This window comes from Eublepharis macularius, chromosome 4 (assembly GCF_028583425.1).
Source record: "Eublepharis macularius isolate TG4126 chromosome 4, MPM_Emac_v1.0, whole genome shotgun sequence".
NCBI lineage: Eukaryota > Metazoa > Chordata > Lepidosauria > Squamata > Eublepharidae > Eublepharis > Eublepharis macularius.
In genome coordinates, this window is record NC_072793.1 from 33,099,166 (window position 1) to 33,118,019 (window position 18,854).

General features: G+C 41.6%; 3 protein-coding genes across 11 annotated transcripts in view; 2 read left to right on the top strand and 1 right to left on the bottom strand.

Annotated features, from left to right (window-relative positions):
- Positions 1-6,724, top strand: part of LOC129328396 (uncharacterized) — a 46,859-nt gene extending 40,135 nt beyond the window's left edge. For 3 of the 8 annotated variants that reach the window (XM_054977437.1, XM_054977439.1, XM_054977433.1), the window contains 4 exons: positions 4,241-4,300; positions 4,930-5,015; positions 5,968-6,062; positions 6,429-6,724. In XM_054977437.1, the coding sequence (XP_054833412.1) occupies positions 4,241-4,300; positions 4,930-5,015; positions 5,968-6,062; positions 6,429-6,463 (276 nt within the window). In that variant the 3' untranslated portion in view covers positions 6,464-6,724. The remainder of the gene's footprint in view (positions 1-4,240; positions 4,301-4,929; positions 5,016-5,967; positions 6,063-6,428) is intronic. The other 5 variants (XR_008596872.1, XM_054977435.1, XR_008596873.1 and 2 more) reach the window with 3 other exon arrangements.
- Positions 6,725-7,209: 485 nt separating this feature from the next.
- On the bottom strand, positions 7,210-9,058 carry LOC129328398 (histone H3.3A). The gene is made up of 4 exons (XM_054977440.1): positions 8,883-9,058; positions 8,329-8,470; positions 8,011-8,164; positions 7,210-7,906 (listed from the first exon to the last, which is right to left on the bottom strand). The coding sequence occupies exons 2-4, from the start codon at positions 8,454-8,456 to the stop codon at positions 7,778-7,780; spliced, it is 411 nt and encodes a 136-aa protein (XP_054833415.1). The 5' UTR covers positions 8,457-8,470; positions 8,883-9,058; the 3' UTR covers positions 7,210-7,777.
- A 5,215-nt stretch (positions 9,059-14,273) lies between these two features.
- The window catches only part of UNK (unk zinc finger), a 75,114-nt gene continuing 70,533 nt past the window's right edge, over positions 14,274-18,854 (top strand). For both annotated transcript variants that reach the window (XM_054975249.1, XM_054975250.1), the window contains exon 1: positions 14,274-14,488. In XM_054975249.1, the coding sequence (XP_054831224.1) occupies positions 14,391-14,488 (98 nt within the window). In that variant the 5' untranslated portion in view covers positions 14,274-14,390. The remainder of the gene's footprint in view (positions 14,489-18,854) is intronic.

The window sequence follows — 18,854 nt, forward strand, 5'->3', positions numbered from 1 at the left end:
GATAATGGTTCCTTGAACTATTAGTGTGGCAGGTTATGCTTTCTGTAAAGAAACAATGACTCCTTGGCACCTTTCTATGAAGCCTGATCAGCCTTTTGGGATGGAAGCACATTTTTTGTTGAAATGTAGTAAGAGGCTTGTATTGAATCATATTTGAGAAGAGATAATAATATTCTCGCTTGAACCCTTTCTGTGCGATGTGCAATATTTAGAATTAGGAAGAGCAAACAGAAAAAAGCCTCAACCTCCCCCCCCCACTAAAACCAATAATGTATGCTTGTTCCATCTACTGTGATCTGCTGGACCTACTGTGATCTATGCATTTGTAAGTTCACTGCTGGAAACTCAGTTTTCAGACACATGGGACCCAGTTTGGATTGGGACCACAATATGCAGGGAGAAGAGTTCAGCCTTCCTATATGCAGTTTACCTGACCTGAAACAGGCTCAGGGGTATGCTATTTGCCCTCTTGGGGTCTTATAGTAATGAAATACACCAAAGTTTCCTCAATGGGGCGAATAATGCTTCCACATAGCACATCTCCCTGTAGTTTCTCTGCCCCAGTCCTGTGGCAGCATCCATTCCCTCTCCTCCATCATGTTTTTTTTTCATTTAAATAGTCAGCTGAACATTGCTATTTTGTTTCAAATATCTTTGGATCAGATTCTCTGAATTCTCAGCCTTTCCTTTTAAAAAAAATTAAGTATCTAACCCCTTTTGCTGTAAAGATATGCCTTTCCCTTAAGTATTTACAGCAGAAGGGGATATTTACTTTTTGCTGGGAATTCAGATAACCTAATACACAGATTGTTATAACAATAGAGTCTCTCTACATGAGATGTCTTAAACCAGGATGCTCAAGTGTAGGGAGACGCAATGTTAGCCACAAAGTGTAGTTTAAAAAGTCAGAGCCTCAATTTCACCTCTGTACAGGAGGGTAATTTATAAAGACAGAGCTAGCAGGCTGCTCAGAGGGTTTGTTAATTTCATCTTCGCCTCCACAGGCTGTGTCAATTTCACCTCCCCTTTGGGGAGGCGAAGATAAAATTAACAAACCCTCTGAGGAGTGATTTCCACAGACTCTTGTCTTTTTAAACTACCCTCCTGTAGAGAGGTGAAATTAAATTACACTTCCCGGCTAACATTGTGTCTCCCTACACTTGATTGTCCCCATGTAAGATACCTGGTGTAGAGAGACAGAATGTTTGGATGCCTTTTTTAAAAAGCCCCCTGGTGGAGGGGGGAACGGCTGCTGTGGAGACAGGAGTAGGAAAAATGGCTGCTGTGTTCCTACCCACATGGCAGCCTTCCAGGCTTTGCCGTGGTCTTCTCCAAAACTACACTGAAAAGCTGGTCTGGGAAAGATCAGAGGAATATGGAAGAACCTCCGGGAAGTACATTAATGTACCATGGTGCTTTGGGGGGGGGCAGAAAAAAACTGCACCAAACCTGGGGCAAACGACCTGTGTGGAAATGCTCAAAGGAAATAAGTTGAAAGGCGAAGGAATGGTAAAGGTGCAGCGGCTCTTGGAAGTCTCAAGAATATTTTCATTGTACACACAAAGCCCGCTGGCACTGAACATTGTTTTAATTTTTCAAAAATCTCAAAAAGAAATTAAGTCTGGAAAAAAACCCAAGGAAAAATACAGAAGACAGTGGGATGCTCTTGGTTGACTATTGATTTATTAGAGAATTGAGTGGACAAATTGGGGCAATTCCAACATAAGCCATTAGTGTGGAAGCAAGTGTCTGTCAGAATTTGGTCAGGGTGGCATGCACATTTGTGAAACGTATTTTTTTAAAGAAGTCTTGCTCTTGATTATTGGTTATGAAGTTGTTGTGCAGAGGAGGAGACCCAAGTTCAAATCCACTGCCTATTAAATGCATGCACACAAGTGCACAAACACACACAGATCTCACTTGCTCTTGCCAAGCCACCCACCCTTTTGGCTGTATGAATTCTCACCTTAAATATGTGCCATCTCTGGCATAAAATGATTAGTGATGGATTACATTGATTAATGATCCCTTAAAGACCAACTTGATTTCCAGGGTATGAGCTTTCCAGTCAGAGCGCCTGTCATCGGAGCGTGCTCTCTCCAAAGCTCACACCTTGGAAATCTAGTCAGCCTTTTAAGGTGCTACTGGACTGCTCTTCTACTACAGGCCAACACGACTTCCCACCTGAAACTAAATTGATTAGCTATGCTCATGTTGGGATGCTACAAAAATGCTAATGAATGAATCAAGGCTGAATTCACTAGGCAGACACAAGACAGATGGTCTATTCCCACCCCCGCCGCCATGTGTAGGTTGATGAAGCTGTCAAAAGACAGGGGGGGGGCATTTAGGCAGCAAATAACCCAGCTGTGTTTACAGTTACTCTGAAACAGCTTGAATCTGTTGTTTGCATTCTGTTACTTTTGTGTGCCTTGGCATTTAATTAGGGACAGTGTGGATTTTGACATTGCTATCACCCCAATGAGAACTTATTGCTCTTCAGTCTATTTGTAGAGTTTGGCTCCTTTCCATTCTGTGTGGCCCACCCACTGACTTCGCATTTCTCAGACTTTCCTAAATGCCTGTCTTGACCGGCAAATAAGCAATTGAGATGGTTCAGAACTACTGTCGCACTGATACTTTGTCAGCATCCAGTGGTGGTCCTAACGTATCCAAGACGCAGCACCAGCAGTGGAGTAGCTTGCTGCCTTTGTACCTGTAAAAACCGTTCTCTTCAGATGTAACGTCACACAAAACTGTTACCAGATACACAAGTGGCTGGAGGTGCGCTTGCATCACATCCCGTAAAAGCTTCTCTCTGGTGGCAGAACTCATTGAGCCTGTTCAAAATACCATAGGAGTTAGCCGTGTTAAGTCTGTAGTTGCAAAATAGTCAAGAGTCCAGTAACACCTTTAAGACTAATCAACTTTATTGTAGCATAAGCTTTCGAGAACCACAGCTCTCTGCATCTGACGAAGAGAGCAGTGGTTCTCGAAAGCTTATGCTACAATGAAGTTGATTAGTCTTAAAGGTGCTACTGGATTCTTGACTATTGTTCAAAACACCTGGGCCATACCTGTTTTTAACCTGTGGCATTGCTACTGCTGAAGCAGCACAGGCTTGTTTTATTTGCTTCAGCCAAGATGGTGGTGTTGCTCCATGTGCAAGAGCCATGCCAGTTGCTGAAGCTGTGTAAGGCTGCAAGGGATAGGAGAACCCACCAAAGCCGGCCCAGTAATTGTTCCTGCTTTCCTATTTTTAAGATCGTAAGTGTAAAACACTGGCTGAGGCAGTCACACTCCTCTGCTTTCCTTGCCATCCCACCCCTCAGATTCCCACTGCAGAATACTCAAGTGTCACCTCCAGAAACTCTGGCTTCAAGCCAGAAGGCAGGGAGACAGACTGGAGCAGCCATTTTGAAGATCGCTCTCCTATGGAAACACACACAGTGGTTGCCTCCGTTCCTTTGCTGCAGCGTTACCGAGATGGGCAGCCAATGCAGCACAGCTCCTTCCCAGCAATAGGTGCATCTGGCATAGCTGTGCCTCCTGCCCCCTTTATCAGAAAAACACAATGGCCAGGGACATGTCTATAGACAGGAGCTATCAAAAACCATACCAAACACACCCCATCCCCAAATGTGTTTATTGCACCTGAAAGGGAAAATTACCATTTGGTAATCGACTGTGGCTTTCTTGGGCGCCTTATTCTAGCAGTTTCAGTGGCAGGGGATCACTTGACAGTGGTGGTGAGTCCCACCCTCGTTTCTTGGAGGTCTACTTTTCTCACTCCAGGTGTCTCATTGCAATGCTGCAGTAATAGAAGTGAATAGGAACTCAGTTTAGAAGCAACAGGCAGGAATAAGCATAAGACGATGAAGCACTTTCTGGAGCGTAAACCAGCACCATCTGAATATATACCCAATTGTACATCATTATATTTGGAGAGGATTAGTGCTATTAAAAATAGTGTCAATCAGCAGGCACATTAGTGAAAACTTCAGGGTCAACCATTCCTGTGGTGAAACAATGGTAAAAAGAATTGAATCTGTGATTGGAATAAGGCTGTCACCCTGATTTCTTTCCCTAGCCCCATCAAGTCTGAATGAAGGAAAACTGGAAATGGGAAAAATGTGCATTGCATCAATAAAAGTGATCAGTGCAAATTTTGTCATTGGCATTTTGCCACTTCCTAATTAATCAACGAATAGCATTGAATAATTTGAATCCTTTTTCCCAGGAGGTTTTATTTGATGTGAAAGAAACAGAAGTGCTTGTACAACAGAAGATTTCTTCAAAGGTGAGAATATGTTTTGGGTTGGATCCAGCCAAAAGGGTTCCATTGATGGAAAGAATTTTGCCAGCAGATTGCAAAGTTCTTGCTTCTCCCATTCCTTGGTAACCCAAAACAATTCCAGTAAAAGCATGGGGGGAGCAGTGGACCTGAGCTGAAGTGAAGCAAGTCATACTCCGCAAGTGGAAATCCTTTCACCCAGGGGTAGATTCAGCTGGATCCAAGACTTTACGGCCCACTGTTTTCGCAAATGTTGTAATTGCATTTAAATATTCAACTTTCTCCAAAATATTTACTATGTGTATTTGGCTAATGTACACTGTGCACCATACCTATAACATATCCTGCCTTTCTCCCTTTGGGGACCCAAAAGCAATGGTTTAAATTCACAACAACCCTGTGAAGTGGGTTAGGAGCATGTGTGACTAGCTAAGTCACTCAGCAAGCTTCTATGTCAAAGTAAGGATTTGAATCAGCCTCCCAAATCCTAATGTAACCACAACACCATACTGCCTCTCAACATGTATACCTACGAAGAAACACTGATTTTCGTGTGATGGGCTATCAGCTGTAGTATCCTAGTATTTAGCAAACAGTTCTATGCCAATAGTTTACTGAAACACTTTTGTCATCAGCAGGTTCTGTTCCACTACTCTTATACAGACATCTCCTGCGTGGGACGGCGTCTGGACAGCAACAATCTCTTTGCATTCTGTATTGTGTAAGTTTAAAAAAAAATACAGCCATTATAACAAGCTCTTATTATACATACTCCCACCTTCCAGTATAGCAGTAATTCTCTGAAGCAGCATAAACATGGTGTGTAGGATAGATGTTGATTACTGAGGTTAAATCTTTTAACAGAATGTAGTATTCTGCTAGCAGTCTACAAAACCCTTTTATCCCTGGAACTGCTTTCCTTATCAATAATTTCTAAGGTCAGAAATCATTTGTACATTTTGTGCTGGTTAGATTAGGACAGATGTGCAGCTTCGTAGCCATGCCTTGGTTTTACTTCATACTCTGCATTTCTTTACATCATTCTATTTACCATCTGTAGTGGCCAGATTTGTTTGGTGGTGCCTGGATTTTTATGCTGTTGGTGTAATTGTATATTAATACTGGGTTTTATGCTACTTGTAATAACGTTTTATTGTATTTTAATAATATATTTTGTTGGAAGCCACCATGAGCCTGCTTGTGGGAAGGGCGGGGTAGAGGTTGAATAAAATAAATTTTATCCTCACAAAACCCTGAGGTAGATTAAGCCAAGAGTGTGGCTAGCCCAGTCACCCAGCAAGCTTCCCTGGCAGAATGGAGATTTAACCCACGCCTCCCAGATCCTAGTCTTACATTCTTAACCACTACAGTGCACTGATTCCTAGTTGACTTTTGCTGATTCCATACAATCAGTTACCACATTCTTCCTTTGGTGTCTATTAAGATTATTCTTACTAGACAGAGTAAATGACAAGCCATCTATCCTGGGTAACAATGCTCATTTTGACTATTTTCATCATCTCTAGAAGCTTAGTGGCGTTAGCACCTCTTTTAAGCGGGCTAAGATTTCATGTTACTCAGAGACTAAGGGTAAGACACAAAGCACCAAGAACTACACCTCAACAGCCACATTGTCAGTTGTGGAAGGTTCTCATCTGTACTTCATTTTACAGCGCTTCACCAGAGACTCCAGAACACAGCAGCTTTGACTGTCTTGTGTTTCAATCAAATTCTGAAGAAGAAAGTGAGGAAATTGTTAGAAGAATTGGTAAGGATACTTACTGCTTTGGCTATGTTGTGGTAAAGTAAGTCCTACATACCCTATTAATGAAGTTTAACAACAGCAGGATAGAAAGCCGAGGCACATTGACCTCAGGTGACCACCACATTCACACATTTCAAGATTTTGAACAAGAAACTTAATAAAGTAGTTTTAACATCCCAATGTAATCTTCCTGTACTAGTAGGGTTGTCAATAAACATTCCATGCCCCTACTATCTCACAGGAAGCAGACAATATCATGCTTTAAAAAAGCATATCCCCTATGAAGCCAGCATGTAACTGCTCTGTGGGTAGTGGTGAAATGTTAGCAAAAATATATATACAATGAGTAATGAGCTTTCGTTTCTTTAGCTGTTGGATTTAAACACACTGAATGGTTTGTCTGATGGAAATGCAATGGGCTGGTTCCTGGGCTTCTGGCAGTGACCTACTTTTGGAACCCCATGAGTTTGAAAAGGCCCCGTTTTAGTCGGTGACACCCTGGCAAATGTACTCTTGGGATTATGAAGCTACATAAAGATGATTAGAACTCTGCACTGAAAGTACTCTTTCAAATGTATCCTTTTATTGATTTGAGTTTGTACTGCGTTTTCATGTTTACATTATTTTCAAAATTAATTTGGAATAAAATCAAGATAAACTCATCCAGCTGCGCATTTTCTTTAACTGCATATGAAGTTCCTGAAAATAAGAGCTCAATATATATATATAATGCATCTCTTAAATTATTGTTAAAGCAATAAAAACAACTTATAGGATGACCACAAACTCATCTGGAACATAAAGAATGACTGGCTGCATACATGATTTAAGCCAAGCCTGCTAAAAAGAAGTAAGTTACTGCTTGACCATTTTAGTTTGCTGTTTTAAATTTAAATTAATTAGTTGCTATTGTGATCTACTTAGAACAGGTTTGACCATAAAATAACTGCTAAATAAGCTTTCTAGGCTACTCAGCAATCCTTAAAATCTATTTATCCAGTGTAAGTCACAGTGACTAGAAATTAATGCTATAGGGTTAAGTTGCACACCAACCAAGGGGGACAAGTTTAACTTGATTTGATTACAGATAATACAAGCCAAGAAAAATAACAAGGCTGTTTTCCCCACATCAATGACAAGACTCCTTGAGTGAATGTAAAACATTTAATTTAAAAATGTTGACACTACAATATATAAAATAGCTATTATAAATGCACATAGTGTATTCTATAGCTGCCAGGTTCACGTTTTTAGGAAACTGTAAGTTACACTGTGGTTAAGACTTGTAGTTTCACCCCTCTCAAAGTCCACATTCTTTATCACAGTGATGTATGGTCAAACTTAACAGCCCCAATTGTTAAACACTTGGATCAAGTTATAACCAGTTTTATTGCAAAAAGGACCCTGTACACATTTATATCAATTCTAGTACCTTACAATTTTAGCTACCCAACAAGTCATTAACATACAGAAACATGCATGAAAAGTAAGAAAGATCACCCATCCCTTCTGCATATTAGCAACTTGTCACTAATGAGCAACAAGGCTCACTGAGTTTTATGTGAACAGTCACTTTTAGCATTCATCCTGAGTGAAAGATGGAATGACTTAAGTACAAATGTAACATATTATAAACAATTTCATACAAAAAAAATCACAAATTGAAACCAAAGTATTTTACAGAATTTACTACAAAACACCATAAAAACTTCTTCCTTTTAAGCTCTCTCCCCCCGTATCCTACGAGCCAACTGGATGTCTTTGGGCATGATGGTAACTCTCTTAGCATGGATGGCACACAGGTTTGTGTCTTCAAAGAGACCCACCAGGTATGCTTCACTAGCCTCCTATTGCAAGATAAAACAAAGACAAACATTAGAAGCCATGAACCAAATGACATGTGAGCAACCCTCTCTCAGAATATATAACAAGAACTGTTGGATCACTATACCTGCAGAGCACCAATAGCTGCACTCTGGAACCTCAAGTCTGTCTTAAAATCTTGCGCAATCTCCCTTACAAGCCTCTGAAACGGAAGCTTGCGAATCAGCAGCTCTGTGGATTTTTGGTAACGACGAATCTCACGCAGTGCTACAGTGCCAGGCCTAGAAGAGAATTAAAGAAAAGCAGCAAGTCATACAAGGCTACAAGACACAATTTCTGCCAGTGCTTATCCTACGCTTATCGCTTTACTGCACCCGACTCTGGAAGGCAGCCCTGCTAATGACCTGCTTTTGAAATGACTCCATCTGGCACTTTTTTTTTTTACCTGTAGCGATGAGGTTTCTTGACGCCACCAGTAGAGGGAGCACTTTTCCGGGCCGCTTTGGTAGCCAGCTGTTTACGTGGAGCTTTGCCACCAGTGGATTTACGGGCAGTCTGCTTAGTACGGGCCATTTCCCCTCACTTTGCTAGAAGCGGAAGAAAAACGCAACGTGTCAATACAGCCGCCATCTTGTCTTCTCCGAGACACTCGGCCTCCAGCCTTCAGACCGCATCCCGGGGACAGCGCCGAGGGGCAGCAGCAGTCGTCAGCGGGCCGCCCCCCCTCCCCTCGGGTACGCAGCCAGCCAATAACAAGCCAGCAGCAGAGGAGGGGGGGCGCTAACTCCCGCCCACGCGCAAAAGGAAAACGCGGCAAGACCGCGCTCCTCTTTCTCCTTACGGGGTAATAAACCGCCAGCCAGCCATCAGATTCTCTTCTCTTGTAGCACTAAAACAACCCGAGACGGAATGAGCTTTACTCACGAATCCGCCCCTCCAGAGGCTAAGGAATTGTTGCAAACCCTTTTCCTTCCTCTCCCACCTCCAAATTAAACTTACCACTTGCGGGGAAAAAAAAAAATCCCTCGACACTTCCGCTTCGATCGGCCGGGCACCAACAAACACAACCACCTCCTCCAGCAACGAACCTGTAACTGTCCCCTCCCGCAGCGGAGACACTGCTTTTATAGAGGGAGGAGGCCCACGACGTCATGACCTCACAATACAGAGACATAGCGCGCGGAACTATTGGCGTCTACCTCCGCCAGCGCCATGACGCCAACTGACACAAAGGCCGTTTTTCCGGATCTCTAAAATGATTGGTCGAAACCTCGACATCCCATTGGTTGTTAAAGTAATGTGCTGATTGGCTACCGTGAGACACAGCAAACCAATTAGAATTGTGGCCAAGACGGCGGCTCTCATTGGACAGCAGGAAACATAGTTTGGATCCTACTTTTTGTTGCAAAGCTCCACAATGGAAAGTCAATGGGAAAGAAAGGCAGTCCGTTTTGAGAGTCCCAGACTCAATGGGGAGGGCAACTGGGAAAAAATAGAGCCGAACAAGAGGCTTCTGCAGGAAAGGCAATATGGGTACTAAGATTATCGTCGTATCTCATTTTCATCTACCTCCAAAGCGATTCAATAAATGTTACAGTAATGTTACAGTTACACATATGTTTCTTCCTGATTAACATTTTGCACAACTATGTCACTTTTCAATGTTTCTTTACTAGTAGTTACTAAAAAGACATATTAAGGTCACTAAACTCTTTTTTCCTCTATCAAAACACAATTTTCTGCTTAAATAAAACGGTTATAAAATTATTTTAGTAGAAATACTAGGAGTCCATTGTATATACTAGGTTGCCTGGATGTGTCAAACAATCACATATATTTTTTTAAAAAACAAAAGATGTATTAGTCAATTACAAAGCATAATAATAATCATTTCTCTGTTGTAAACATGAACATGAACGTAAGAACCTTGATTATAGAGGTTTAGGTTTTGGATCAGGGCCTTTTTTCTGCAGCATCTGGAGTACAGCACATATACACTGAGAAATAATAGCCTATTTCTTAAACAATTGCTTGTAGGTTTTCATGTATCCAAATTAAAGTAACACATTTGCACAATCCTAAACAGCTCTACCCAGAATCCTACTGAAGGCTACTGTATCGTGTTTTCTCCCAGGAAAGTGTTCTTATGATTCCATCAACAGATACCTAGTTCTACAAAACAGGTACTTCATAATGATCTAAAATTATTAAGTTGATGATAGCATTAGTGTACATTCAATAAACATAGTTATGGTTAAGAGGTCTATTCTTTTTATTTCTAATACTGATGGTACTTTAAAAATGCAAGCTTGAACCTGGGTATATATTTACTGGCTCGAACATTTCTCTTGAATTGAGGATACGTGTGAACGAATCAGTGTTTTCCACACAGACTCATCCTGCGTTTTAAATTACATCCTGTGCACAGCAAGTTAAATTAAGGCTGCCATCAATGGGACTTACTGAATACTTTACTAAGCCATGTTTCCAATGGACTATAGAGTTTGAAAAAGGTGACTAATGCACTATATGTGGTATGAAGTAATATCAGATATGTCTCTTTATACCTCTATAGAAATGTAACAAAGTGCTCCTAATTTTAAACAATACACATTATTCTGAAAGCCAGCTTGGTATAGAGTCTGGGAGACCTAAGTTCAAATCCCCACTCTGCCATGAAATTCACTTGGGTGACCTTGGGCCAGTTAGACGCTCTCAGCCTAACCTACTTCACAGGATTGTTGTGAAGGTTAAATAAAAAAGACAAATGTATACTGCCCTGATATCCTTGGAGGAAGGGTGGGTAAAAATGAAATAAATAAATTCTAGAGCATTATCACATATAGAATGCTATGAAATTCTTTAAGAACACAGAAGTATCTCAGAAAATAGCACTGAAATGCTCTTTGGAAGCAATCATCTAGCAACTTTAATTACACTTCACAAAATTCTTTTCAAACCAAGACTATTCCATGTTTTACAAGACACATTTAAATATTCCCTTTTTCTTTCGTATATTTATTTGGACAACTAGTCTATAGTTCAGTTACAAACTCTCAGCCTAACCTACCTCACAGGGTTGTTGTGAGAATAAAAATGGAGAAGAGGATGTTGTAAGCCACTTTGGGTATCCATTAAAGAGGAAGCGATATACAAATGAAGTAAATAATACAGTTAAAGTAAAATAAACCGAAGAAAATTTATTATTTAGATCATCTGTAAATTGTCGCCTCATTCTTGAAGCTACTTACAACAATTTAAAACAAATGTTCAAAAAAATTGACACAAAAATAAAACAAAAACATTGATCCATACAGTCAAGATGAGAAGTTTTTTTGTCTTATGTGAATTGTAATGTAAAGTGATTTCCTCACAGCAACTGTACAGTTGTCCCTATGAATGACATTCAAGTGTTCAGGAAAAATGGATTGAGGACTGGAACATTTCTTATATACATAAATAAGGGTTTAGATAGCAGAGAGATGGGGACTTTTGGGCTACCGGTGTATACTGGTACCTCATTCACTTCCATTAATAAGGGGGTGACTATAAGAAAATTGTTATTGCACTGAAGATGTTCTATTCCTACTTCTGCACAAAACCCACGATCCTATGCCCTGATGCAAAAAGCACAGGGATTGTGATCAAGTCTCCCAGTACCAACACAAGAGGACCTCAGTCTCTGCTTCAGTAACATCCCTCACCTTTGCAACAGAACAGCAGCACTGATCACCTCTGTCACATCAGGATAAAAGGAATCACCCATACAGAGAACAGCTTTATGGCTGGCTCAGAGCAAATCTGCTCCTGCTGTCCTGCCATCCCTGTCCAGCTGGCACTGAGCTCCAAACCGCACAACCACAGCCTTATGCTGATTAGGAGATGCAGAAGAGAATTTCCCCCATGTTGAAAAGCAAACACTTCTGTGTCCTTATTGCCAAATGCCTGAACAAAAAGGTCTCCTGTTCCTTTAACAAAAGCATAATGGGATGTTATTTACCTCTATGCCATGAAACGCTTCAGCTGGCCATTTCAACACATAAAACCTGTATTGAAGAGACAAGACACTTTTCTCCCAGCCTGTTGGCAACCCCTGTCCTGGCTGTTTCACACAATACTATGGAACAGTTGTGGCACCTCTACTTGCACCAGCAGAGGTGAAAGACAAGATTCAGCTGTACCTTTGCTAGTAACCATTTCCAAACACAGCAATAATAGAATATTCTATTCCCTCTGTAAACTCCAGTAGTTAAGAGGTTGAGCATGATGATCTATTACCCTAACCAACATGTGTAACCATCTATTAGAATGCACACTGCATCTAAAACCTTATCAGAAAGATGCTAAAATGGGAGAGGAAAGACCTGGAAGGTTAGTAACAGTGTTTACTTAGAAGTAAATTCCACAAAGGTGAGTGGGGTTTTTTCCTGGATAAATACACTTAGGATCATGACAGCAAAGAAAATAATTCCTATAGACTATAGTTTAGGTGCCCACTGTGAATGTTAAGCCTTTTTAGTCCTGGCTCCAACCTGGTGGAACTCTCTGTTTGATAAGACCAGGGCGGGGCAGGATTTACTATCCCTCTGCTGGGCCTGTAAGATGGAGATGTTCTGCCAGGCATATGGTTGAGGCTGGGCTAAGCTTCCACCGGCTGAACAGAACAGAGGAGATCGGAGCCCTCCCCATTAGAGGCATCCACCACCTAGCCTTTTAAAGTGATAGTAGGTGGTAGATCGATTACCTCCTATTGGTTGAGTGCTGCTGTCTTATATTTTTTTAAATATTTATATTGGCCTGTTTGCTATTGTTATTTTAAATTATTTTAAAGTGTAAATTATATTGTAATGTCTTTATTGAGTGTAATCCATCCTGAGCCTGCCTGTGCGGGGATGGCAGGATAAACAAATAAAATAAATAAATAACACCAGCACCTCATATCTCTGCAGCCATATATAAATACAAACATGCATGAACACATATAGGCGGCAATCTTAAGGATTCTTTCCTGGGAGTAAACCTGATTGAATAAAATGGGACTTACTTCTAAGTAGACCTGCCTAGGAGAGCGAAGTAACACTATGTAGACCAAGAGAGGAATGCACATTCTTTTTCACACCAAATGCTCATCTTGTTATATCAGTACTAACTTTCATGAAATCTGTGTAGGAAAGTCCATTCAGAAAGCTGCTAATGAAGACAAAAGGGAGAAAGCAGAATGCCTTGCCCCTTGAAGGGAATGGAACTGAACCGATTTAACTAATTTGTTGGATTACAAATTTACATCCAATTCTGAATATATTACTAGGCCATGTTTAGGATTAGGACATTATCTCAACAATCTCATTAGTAATCTCTCTTTATTTAAGTAAAAATAGACAGGAATGAGAGGATTGTGGAATACATGTTTAGAGAGCAGTCTTTGAGTCCAGTGGCACCTTAGAAACCAACAAGATTTTCAGTCAGTTTTTGAGTCAGAACTCCCTTCTTCGGACACTTAAGAGAGCAATCCTAAACTGGTCTACTCAGGTCTTGCAAACTGTAGGCCATGGCTTCCTTTATTGAATCAATCCATCTCATGTAAACATTTACCTGAGAGTAAGCCCTGTTGAATAGTGTTAGACTTACTTCTATAAACATGCACAGGAATGATTTCAATAGATTAAGAAGTGTAACTCTGTTTAGGATTGCACTTTGGTGATTTATGAGTTTTGGATATTGCATCATAATGGACGTAACATGTCTAGTTACCATTGAAAAGATGTAACCATTCTGTTGATGTGATGTACTTTATGAGAAATGACTAATGACTACAAACTCTTAACTCAGTAAAAAAAATATAATTCTGTAATAATACAAATTATATTAACAAGATTCCCTCTAACCAACTCATAGAATTCCAACTCTCACTTTAAAAAAAAGAAAAGAAAAAGAAACCGAAGTCCTCAGCAAGTATCACATACAAATTTACTATTTATTGCTATGTACAGATCTCATTAACCCTAAAAAAAGGATAGCCCAAATCTCTGAAGCTGCAATTCGACGGGCACTGATTAGGAAGTAAGCCTTGCTGAATTTAGTGGCACTTACTTCCGAGTAAGTGTCATTAGGGTCGGGCTGTGAGAGTTTACATGAAACGTTGGTTTTAAACGGATGGTGGCTTCTGTAGCAGTGCCCCACCTTGTGCCGCTCGATGACAAACCACAGAGGATCTGCTCAGAACTACAATTCCTATTAACCCCTCACACTGTTGCAGAATCCGGGACAGCAAGTGCATTGTACCCCTGGAAGTTGTAGTTTACGGGGCCGGAAGCCCAATAGAAAAGAATGGGCACTTTCCGCCATCACCGGGACTACAAGCCCCAGCATGCTCTGGGTAACCCGGGGCGGTAATGGCGGCGGCAGCGCTTGCGCATTGCGGTCTCCGTGCGGACCGCGCAGAGTGAATAATAAAGCTCTCCTCCTCGGTGGTAGCGGGCGGTGGAGGAGGGAGCGGAAGGCAAGAGCATGTCGAAGGGCCCGGCAGCGACCGGGCCTCCCGTGACCGGGCCGGTGGCGCCCGCCAGCGCGCTCCAGGCGCAGCCCGAGAAGCCGCAGCACTACACGTACGTAGCAAGAACGCCCGCAGCCGCCACTTACTGCTGCTGCTCCTGCTGCCGCCGCCGCTGCCGCCGCACCCCTCCGCCCGGCGCCCGCCCGCGCGCCACACACGCCTGACGTCAGCGGGCAGCGTGCGGCACGCGCGCACGGAGACCAACCGCCCGTCCGGAACCGGCTGGAACCGGCCGCGGCCGGTCTGGGCCGGTGGAATTCCGCCTGAGTGGGAGGGGGCGGGGCAGGCGTTGACACCCCCTCGCGGTTCGGCGTTCCCGCGCTCGATAGAGCGCGCGGACGAGCCTCGGCACCGCAGGCGCGCGCCCCACAGGCTTCGGCGCGCCATGGCCGCGATGCGCTAAGGCTTGCGCGCCGCTTGCGCCTCCACTCCGGCCTTTCTGAGGTGGCTGTTCGTCACCCTCTTCCCACCCCCCTCCTCTCCCGTTGTGCCGCCAATCTGTCTCGCCGCCATCGCCTCCCCCCCAGTATGGTAACACACACCGCCTCCTGTCACGCAGAGGACCGAGTGTTCAAAAACAGGGCGGCGGGGCGGTATTGTTGAACCTTTCTGGTGTGCCTTACTTGTGGCCCTGGGCTTGTGCTGCAAACGAGAAGGGCACCCGTTAGCTTCCTTAATTCAAATAGGGCTGTTACAAAGAACGGTCTCATAAAAAGAAAGAGCATCCGAACAATCACGCGCTAAAGCCACGTTGACTTTTCCTTCCCCTTTGCATATGGCTGAGGTTAGGTCTAGTGTGTTTCCCTCCAGGTATGCCCAATTAACATTTTAAAAAGGGGAGTTGTGAGGTTTTTCTACTGAATGCTGCGAAACTGGTGTTAGGGAATAAAGGATGCCAAGCCCCATGGAAATGTCATGTGGAGTAATGGGATGTCAGAATAAAATAAATGCTTCTAAATTAAAGAGTTTTAAAAAGTTTGATGTATTGACAGTTGATTTAATACAAAAATAATTATTTGGGTAAGAAATGTTGAAAATAAAGGGTCATTTTGGAGCCATGGGGTTCTGACAAAGGTCTTGTTACGTTTCTTGGAGTTTGCCTGAGGAAAGTATTGTTTCACCTCTATTTCCAAACCCCAGAATCAGCTGTAATGACCTAAGCAAATGGCCCACCAAATGCATCCTTTTGGCGATAACAAAAGAGATTTGTGGTATCTTAAGGGCGAATGAAGCTCATGGGTGCCCTTCTTGTTCGCAGCACAAACAAGTAGTGCTGCTGGTGCAAGTTCATGGATCTAGCTTGGCACAGTGGCACACATCTGTGGTGTTATGCTAGTAACAGCTGCAATTGCCATATGTTTAATGCTGTATTACAAAACTATTATACAGTAGCGCATAGGCCAGAGGACAGTGGTTGGGTTTGGAATAGGACTTGACGTGTCTGCAGGTGTCTTAAAAACATGCTGCCGTGTTGAGTGCTCCCTCAAGTACAAGGCGTGACTGGATGAAAAAATTTTAAATACATGAAGTATGATGAAGGCAGCAGTATCCCTATGGTATGGCTCAATTATTAATTGGATGTAACTTTTTATTAGGGCATTCCAAATGGTGAGGAAGACTTGCCTCAGCTGCAGGGAAGAAGATGCTACTGTAGTTATAACTGCTAGTATATCTGCTGTATGCTCCAGTCTCTTTGTATGTCTGTTGGGGGTATTGGTCCTCTTGGTCAACTGTGTTTAAGCTGAAACCCAACACACTTGTATTTATGTTATTATGTCATAAAAATGCAAATGGTGGAGTGAATTATACCAAGCATTCCACACAAAATGGGGGAGCAATAGACCCACATGGTTCAACCTCATTTTAATTTGTATTATTTTTCATTCATGCTTTGTAGATGTTGTAGGGTCTTTTGAAGTTACTGTCTGTCCTCAGCGCAAGAAAATAACTCAAAGTCTTGTAGTGAACTTTGCAAACTTACATTTTAAGAAACTTAGATCATAGAATTATGTGGCTGGGCACTTTGCTAATTTTTTTTGCAAGGAGAAAACTTGTGTCTCCCAATTTCCCAGATTCCTGGAAGGGTAGTGTTACTTGTCTTCAGGGAAATGTTGCTGAGATGTAATGTGCGCATTTGCAAACTTAAGTCTACACATGTGTGAGAGGAATTTCTGGCTGATTTGTCCTTCTGTGTATGTATATTAACTATGATTACAAGGTGTGTGTGTATATATAATCTCTGCATGTAAACATACATGCACACAGGAAATCTCCCTAGTGTGTCCTGTGACATCATTCTGGATAGGAAATATCCCCATGCTTTTCTGTCATTTTAAAGTGGTAATTTTGAAAAGTCTAATAACCATTAACATACAAGTTCCTTATTACTGAAGGTTTTGTCTTTGTAAAGAAACACTGTTGTTGTTAAAATCTGTCTTCCCCAAACGGAAACAAGAGCACTAAAAGCCATTTCTCACATTATGTTTGTGACTCTGATGTATTCCTGCTTATTGCTTTCCATGAATAGCATTCTCTGATAATGTAGCATAGAATAGGTTAAGATGACTATCTCACATTGAGTAGAGTGCAGGTATATTGCTATCCTTCCAGAGCCTCAGGATAGCAGCATTGACCTTAAAGAGAAATGTTGCATCATCTTAACACTTTCAAAATTGAAATTTTGCATATTTAATTAGATGCATCTTCAGCATCACATAAAGCAAGGCGACATAGGAAGCTACCCTGAGAAAGAAATACTTCATGCTCTTAGCCAATTGTACACGTTGGGCTAGTTAAGTAGTATGACTTGAAACAGAATATTTTTCCTTTCTAAAAGTGTGGTGGAAAAGTATTGAAAATGGTAGGTGTATGGGACGTGAAAAGTGTGTTGAGTTGCTAGGAGAGGCTGTTGCCCATCAATTTTAATATGTGACCCTATCTGCTTGAGAAATATATTTCTGAGGTGTGATATTTTAGGCAGTATGTTCCTCTTATAAGCGATGTTCATTTTCAGCACATGTCCCTGGTACTTGTATGCGTAGGCTCAGTGTGCAACTTCTGGTCTCGGTCTGTACTTCTTAAAGTTAAGAAAACACATTTCTGTCATCTAGAAAAGAAGGTTGCATTTGTGTACGATGGCCATATATATTTTTCACTATGGGAATTCTGTGCCAAAAAAAGCTAGATTTCTCTTGATAACTGCAACTTTTCATTCTTCTGCAAAGTTCATTATAGTTTTACAGGTTATTGAGGGGAAGAAGGAGATATGTAAGGCACATAGTAGGAATTTCCTCAATATTTTGGAACACATACTTAGAACTGTCTGAATTAGAATCTTGTTTAATTTCTTCTTAAAGCTGAGGTTGTTGGCTAAATGTTAACCCAGTACCATATTCTGTACTTGTGTAAAATGCACACATGCATGCACATGATGTATCCCTTTTATTGAGGTGTTATGAGTATTGAAATACAATGACACCAGCATATGCAATAAAGTTTTTAGGTGAAGGTATGTCTGTATGAAATTATTCAATGCTGTCAGTGAGTATGAAACATGAACTCTGTTACTGACTGTAATAACCAATAGGTCACCATCTTCTCCCATTAGTAATCGGCAAGATGGTTACTAATTGGTACTCAGCTTAAGTGGAAGCATGTTCAGAGGTCAGTGAAGGAGGACTGTAAGGAATATTGATGGGAGAAATGGCCTTTCTATATAGTGAACAAAATGTATTTTTCAGCAAGACAGTTGATCTGAGGTGTGTGAAATATTGACTTGAGTGTCAGTTTCTTGTTGCAGACCAACTTACTAGCATGAATGGTTAAGCATTTAGAATTTCAACTGGACTTTAAGACAATGTTTTAGGTTTGTGCTGTTAGTGCTGATGATGTCTTTGGGACTAGCATCTTGATCTTGATCTAAACATATTTGTCCCTATTCAGGGAGCCATTAACACAGCTCCTGTGACTACACATAATAGAATATTTCCTTGAGATCTGAAGGTGATGAAATATTCACCTTTCTCTGCTATGTTGTTGGACAAAATTTTGTTTTCCTCACAAAGCAGCATGTTGTGTGCATGGTAGCAATGATGAACATGATGTTTATATGGACTGCTATCACTGAATTAGGACAATTGTGTGAAATTTTTGTTGATATCAACAGGACTAGCTTTTAAGTAATGATGGTTGGGATCACTTGCAGATACAGTACTTTGGTTTAACTGGGTTACAAAGTTTTATTCCTAAAGCTGTATTTCCCAAACAAGTAGGTTAGTTAAATCAGTGGGGCGATGATGATGATGATGATAACTGCGCTTATATTCTGCTCTTCTAGACAGATTAGTGCCTCACCCAGAGCGATGAACAAGGTAGTATTATTATCATCATCCCCACAATACAGCTGGGGAGGCGGGGCA